This window comes from Austrofundulus limnaeus, unplaced genomic scaffold (genome assembly GCF_001266775.1).
Source record: "Austrofundulus limnaeus strain Quisiro unplaced genomic scaffold, Austrofundulus_limnaeus-1.0 Scaffold10, whole genome shotgun sequence".
NCBI classification, from domain to species: Eukaryota; Metazoa; Chordata; class Actinopteri; order Cyprinodontiformes; family Rivulidae; genus Austrofundulus; species Austrofundulus limnaeus.
The window spans coordinates 3,837,147-3,843,407 of record NW_013952412.1 but is presented as its reverse complement, the minus strand read 5'-3'; the positions used below and the strand labels follow the sequence as shown (position 1 = coordinate 3,843,407).

General features: G+C 38.1%; 1 protein-coding gene across 2 annotated transcripts in view; it reads right to left on the bottom strand.

Annotated features, from left to right (window-relative positions):
- Nucleotides 1-4,018, bottom strand: part of eif3m (eukaryotic translation initiation factor 3, subunit M) — a 7,349-nt gene extending 3,331 nt beyond the window's left edge. The window contains exons 1-9 of one of the 2 annotated variants that reach the window (XM_014001883.1): nucleotides 3,911-4,018; nucleotides 3,136-3,268; nucleotides 2,657-2,795; nucleotides 2,442-2,565; nucleotides 2,209-2,306; nucleotides 1,914-1,997; nucleotides 1,723-1,822; nucleotides 1,116-1,197; nucleotides 557-700 (exon numbers count right to left, since the gene is read on the bottom strand). In XM_014001883.1, coding sequence (XP_013857337.1) covers nucleotides 557-700; nucleotides 1,116-1,197; nucleotides 1,723-1,822; nucleotides 1,914-1,997; nucleotides 2,209-2,306; nucleotides 2,442-2,565; nucleotides 2,657-2,795; nucleotides 3,136-3,268; nucleotides 3,911-3,952 — 946 coding nt within the window. In that variant the 5' untranslated portion in view covers nucleotides 3,953-4,018. The remainder of the gene's footprint in view (nucleotides 1-556; nucleotides 701-1,115; nucleotides 1,198-1,722; nucleotides 1,823-1,913; nucleotides 1,998-2,208; nucleotides 2,307-2,441; nucleotides 2,566-2,656; nucleotides 2,796-3,135; nucleotides 3,269-3,910) is intronic. The other variant, XM_014001884.1, reaches the window with a different exon arrangement.
- Nucleotides 4,019-6,261: the final 2,243 nt, after the last annotated feature.

Genomic DNA, 6,261 nt, shown 5'->3' with positions numbered 1-6,261 from the left:
TATTAGGACTACAGATGTATATTAGCTACATTTGTTTTAATTGCACGCTGTCCTGATTAAATAAAAATGACTGACTGATAATGGCTTTAAGTTTAAACCTGTATGAGATGCAGCAACAGTAGGGGGAGCTTGTAGTCTGTACAGAATAGGAGAACTGATGTGCCAAGAATCATCTCCAGGGCAGAAGCAAATCTGTACTTTTGTTCCTGTGTGCTGCTCCTCAGCTTTTATTGGCTAAAATATATTGCCTAATGTTCAGTGTAGAAATGTGGTYAGGAGGACCTCTCACTATAATTTGCAGGATTCTGGTACACTGGTATCAGCACCTTTTGCAATAAATCAAATGTAGCAGTTTTATTCTGTCCACCTGAGATGGGTATAAGCAGAGAAAACTTTGCTCTGTACAGAGCTAATAAAAATGTTTTCTACTTGCAACATGTAGTTACAAGTTACATTTGTAGATACAGCTCAATCATTATTCTCTTTGCTGGTTCTCTTGTGACCGTCTTTGTTGTGCGTTTGAAGAGTTAAAAAATTTGGATGTATTTTTACCTACCATCAATAACAAAAGCCTCAACGTCATCAGCTCCGATCTGCAGTTCCTGCTGGATGGTGTCAAAGGAGATCTCCTTGAATTCCACTGCCATGCCCATGAACGTCAGCAGACGCATCTTAGCCATGTTTTGCTCATGAGAAAGGCCTGCAAAGCGATGCGACGGGATCAGTGAGCACAGAACAGTCACAGTCAATTACCCTGCGCTCAGGGAGTTTCCCACTGTAATAATGACTTCTACATTTAGGAGCAGTCAGGGATTCTACCCGTTAACACAAACAGCTCTTTGTATCGTCTATTTTGAGAGTCCACACTGCATGTTTTAATTTAATCTCATTTTTAGGTGGTGAGAAAAATACTGCTGACATAAACATTCTTGTACAGTGTCAACACAGCACAAGTAAACACCAACTCCTCAGACAAGGAGACTCTCAGTTACACAGGGAAGCAATGCATCCATCATGTAACAGCTGCACCCAACGATGGTCTTATTCATTCACTTGTATCCAAGTTTCTGTACTTGTGTTTGTAGAGATAAAAGTAACAACTCAAAGCTACTTACCAAGGGAATCAATAAAGTCTTTGTTGTTCTGGTAGAACTTAACATAGGCTGCTAGTTTTGCACTCACAAAGATGGTTAACAGCTGAAAAGGTAGAATGAAGAAGAAAGAAAAGTTATTAAAAACAGGCAAACTGAAAGTCATCAAGTAGAACTTAAAATTAGGGATGCATGACACATCAGCATTAACATCGGTATCGGCCTATGTTGCTCATTTTCTTTAAGCATATCGGTATCGGTCCGATAAATAAAACCGGACCAATATTAACATCCAATATCGATTCCTTGCATGTTGCTGTTTGTGCTTCTATTTCAGGAGAGGAAATGGTTGGTCGAGTGGTATCTGTTTAAACACGATAATGATATTGAGGCTGTGCAGCTAAGAATAACTACAGTAAAGAGCCAAGTCAGCGGTCTGGTCATGTTTTATGGTATCAAATAAAGACGTGTGTTTGTGCGTATACGTACTGTATATCAAGAATGATCTATTTTTCATTATGCTGAGTTAGGGCATTTTAACAAAAAATAAAAATAAATAAAATTAAAAACTGACAAAACCCAATTAATTCTTGCTTATATTTTTTATAGAAGAGCTTCTTCCAACACTCACATCATGGATAAGTTCTCCTTCCAAAAAGCGGACCGGTTTCAGAGTGAGCAGGTGGTCAAACAGGAAGGTGTTGGGATCTTTGAGGGCACGAACAATGCATCTACATGAGAGGAAACACCCATAAGTCTTTGGGAAAATATGGAGCACTGATTCAAAAAGCAATAACAAATGAACCAATCTGTCAAATTCACCTGTGGGCATCAACACGAGCTTGTGAAGCATTGTCTTCTGTGTAACTTCCCAGCAGCTCAACCATCACTTTTGCTGCAGGCTCGCTGTAAAAGAAACAGTTACGGGGAAAGGTTAAAAACATGCCTATGTGTATGCATAAGAAACTCTGTATTTGTCACCACACCAGTATTCCAGAGAGAAATAAAACCATACAGCATCAATGAGTGCATTAATAGACAATAAGATATTCATGCAGAAATTACATTTGCATGTGTTCATATTGAAGTATGAACTTCAGATCTTCAGTGCAGTCACCTTTTTTTGCAGTCAACCAATGCTTCATACACCAGCCTCAGAAGTGTGTGCTTCTTCTCTGTGTTCARGTTCCAGTCAACGATCCATTTACGCACCTGCTTAGAAGCATAAAAATATATGAAATATGCCTAATTTGAAAACCGGGTTGGCTTTGGTTGGAAACGTCTCTGCAGATCAATCCAATAATATAAATTATATAGGCATATTTAATCTTAAATAAAGTTGATGATAACCTGATCAAGGTCGGTGGGGATGAAGGAAATGGCATTACAGGCAGCTGCCACCTTGATGAGGCTGCAGAAGACAGTGTACCTTACTGGAGTGTTCTCATCCATGCCATGGAACAGATTACTCAGCCTGAAACCACAATATTAAAATAATCAATCAAATATAAACAGATTTATTTTGTCAAATTGTTAGCTTTGAAAGACTTAAAGAGAAAACTTACAGCTGCAATCTGAGCGACGGTCTCTCTCCTTCACGAGACTTGACCAGTTTCTCACAGAGACTCTCGATGAGAGCCTCCTGTTTCTCTGTCTCCAGGATCAACAGCAAAGACACAATGCTGTTCATTACACTCTCAACATCTGCAGAGACATGGACAGGTGAGTGCAAAGGATGACAAACTGCATTCAACTAGGGGTGGTTTCAGTACGCCGCRTAGAAATTTGTTTCGTGATCCTTTYAACAAAAACAGGTGACATTGCAATACTTTTGTTTTCAAATAATTTAATTTAGATGCCACCTTAAGAATTTTTATATAGTTCTAACTAGATGAACTTGAATTGACTCGTACTAAATGTTATCATTTACACCAGTTTGTTTTGATTACTAATGAAACACTGTTAACAAACAATAGCTTTATTATCTRTGACTGTCCTAATTTTAGGTTTTGTGAACAATGCAGGTGCATCCTTTATCACCTACCTTTATCGTCATCTTTGAGGCAGACATCGCATGCCTCAATGATCTGAGCTAGATCAACATGAAGTCCACCTTCAGAGTTCTCCTCAGAGATTTCAGCCCCCTTGGACTTGATGTAGGCTCTCAGCTCTGAAGCCTGCAATGTGAAATTATTCATATTAGGGTTAAATTTAACCCAAACAGCTCACCAAATGTACACGGACAAGGACAGCAAGTTCGATATGTGATATATTATGAATAAATCTAGAAACCAAATAGTAGAGATAAAAGTTTACATGTCATCAAAACAAGTAATTCACTGCAGTTTACTACCAAAACTGTAAACTTTGTATAAACTTAGCTTAAAGYGAGCCTCAGTTGTATAAAAATGTTGCAAAGATTATGTTCACCATGCTTATTCTAATGTCTTTTGGAAGACTTTAATTGTTACTGATTTATCCATTTGTTTRTGTAGTTAGCTAGAAGGTTAGCATTCACTGCTACTCTCTAGCGCTGTATGTTTAATTAACACAGCGGACCACCAACATTTTTCACTATAAACTGACAACAGATATTTTAACTATACTTATATAAATCAACTAAYACACATCTTTAAAGGTATATTTGTTTCCAGAATCTAATCGCACGGATTCAGCAAATCGTTGACTGACAGTAGAGTCAGCAGCTAGTAAGGGGTTAGCATTAGCGAGCTAATACGCTAAATTATCTGGATTAATAACCTTTTTTTCCTAGACAAATTTCGCAGAATGTGAAAATGTTTTTTTAACGTATGACAAACCTGGTCTTCTTCTGTTATATCGATAAATGCTGGAACGCTCATTTTTGATGATTTAGTGAGCCCAGATGGTAAAATCCACGCTCCCACCAAAGATGAGATCTGAGCGGAAGAGATGGCACAGCGACGCCGGTTAACCCACGTTCACTTCCGGGCCACGTTCTTAAAGCGACAGTACGCTTATTAGTGTTCTCTTTATTCAACTTCTGTTCCTTCTGAGAAATGTTTATGTTTCAAACTGAACATTACCACTAACTTTTGTAGTGTAGCTCCACATTTGATTAGGGTTGACCATTGGCCCCTCGGTGGCGCCTCTGTTCCACAATCAAAGAATTTCAAAATAAAAAGGCAATCAAAAACTGAATTTTTGACAAATATCTTGCAAAGTATGTATTTTATACTTATAGGCGAATTAATTTTTTAATCTTCCTTTTATTTTATTACATTTAACCATAGCATTTACTTTATTACATTTAACCATATCAATAACATGTTTTAATCACAAGTTTTACTTGGCAATTATTTTTTTACTAAAGTGAATTTAAAATATGTAGTGATGAGAAATTGACTTTTTCAGGAACCAGATCAATTAGTTCAGCTCACAAAAACACAAGATATTATTTTCCCTCCAGTCCTAAATAGCACTTCATTCAGTAGTGTGTCCATACCACTGGTTCCCAAACTTTTTGTCTTCTGACCCACAAAATATCCATGGCAAAAACTTGTGACCCCAAATATTACTGGTCTGAGTACACAAACTTCATTAATAACCCTAAAAACACAGGCTTTTTGACAATCCAAACAGCTTATACACAAATATAAATACTTATTTATACTTATTTTGTGTTTTTGTAATAGTGATAGGGAAAATATTACATCAGCAATTATTTTATTACCCTTTAAATTGATTTCTGGAGATTATCCAAGGTGCTTCATGACCCATTATTGGGTCCCAAGCAACTTTGGGAACCAAAGTGCAATGGTTCCCAAACTTTTCAGCTTTTGACCCACAAAATAACAGTAGCAGAGACCTGTGCCCCCAGCTATTTTTGGATGATAAACATTTGTATCAGGTCAACTAAACATGGGCATAGTAACAATATTTTTATACTACATTTGTCCATTTTAAATACACTAACCTCACTCCTTTGTAACAACTAAGGCAAAAATGTAATTAATTTAGAAAATCTAAACAGGACCCCACCTTGATGTTTCGGGACCCCACTTTGGATCCCAACCCCAACTTTGGGAAACACTGGTCCATACCATGTACCCAGTGGCCGCTGAAGATGAGCATAGATCCCTGCAACCCTGAACACAAACAAAAGGGTAAAGGAGATAGTGGTCTCACACACTTTCTTCTACTTTAACACTTTTCTTTTCTTGTCTCTCTATGTCAGTCAGTTTTCTAGAAGAATAACAGTGGCTGTCTTGAGTTACTGAGGTGATTCCCCTGAAGAGGCTATCTGATTAAACTGTGTTCCATCTTTGCGGACCACCTCAGAAGTACTGACCCAAAGCTAACTTATAGATACTGTCAGTGTCAGAGGGCAACTCTCCTCCATCACATGCCCACTGACCTATGAGTGCACGTGTTGGGCCTCTGTGCCAGAGAGGATCCTGTGTATTGTTACGATGTCAGATCAGTCGGAGATTGAGGTGAGCAGGGCAAATGGAGCAAGAGGTCATCTTTAAAACTTTGGAGTCAGGTTACTAATGTTTGGACGGCGAGTGGAGTTMGTCCTGGAGTGAGGATTCTGTGGGGTGTTTTTAATTCCCCACTGCTCACAGTTTAWGTGTCAAGAAAATGTGTTTATTTGGGGGATTCACAGACTATGGAGACACATCATGTTGTGTCATAATTCTCAGAAAGTTATGCTTTTATGTATCTTTTCTAGCAATTACAAAAAGGGAACTTAAACTCGATTTCATTCATCAGGCTTTACACTACCTCAAAATAATCTTCTGAGGGGAAATGGCTGATGGAGTGTTTCACCACAGACATTGCTTGGATGTGTAATTCTGTTTGGGAAGGCAAGCGCCTGGTACCAAATCCCACCTCTCCTCTCTCCCCGCCCTTGTATGCTGTCATTGAAAAGAATTTATTGCTGTTTCTCCACAAGAGTGCTTGTGTAAATCTGAGACTTTCATTATCTGATTAACAACRGTTGTCAAGTGCCTGGTGTATTTCAAGCCCTGAATACGAGTTTTGTTGCCTTTGAAGCTCCAGGTGCCTGAGAGACATTTTTTTATCATCTAGCAAAGCTCTTTAAAATGTCACAATTGGTTATTAAATTTCAGTCTATAAAACTGAAACACACACACACACAATCTATATACCGTATATATATATA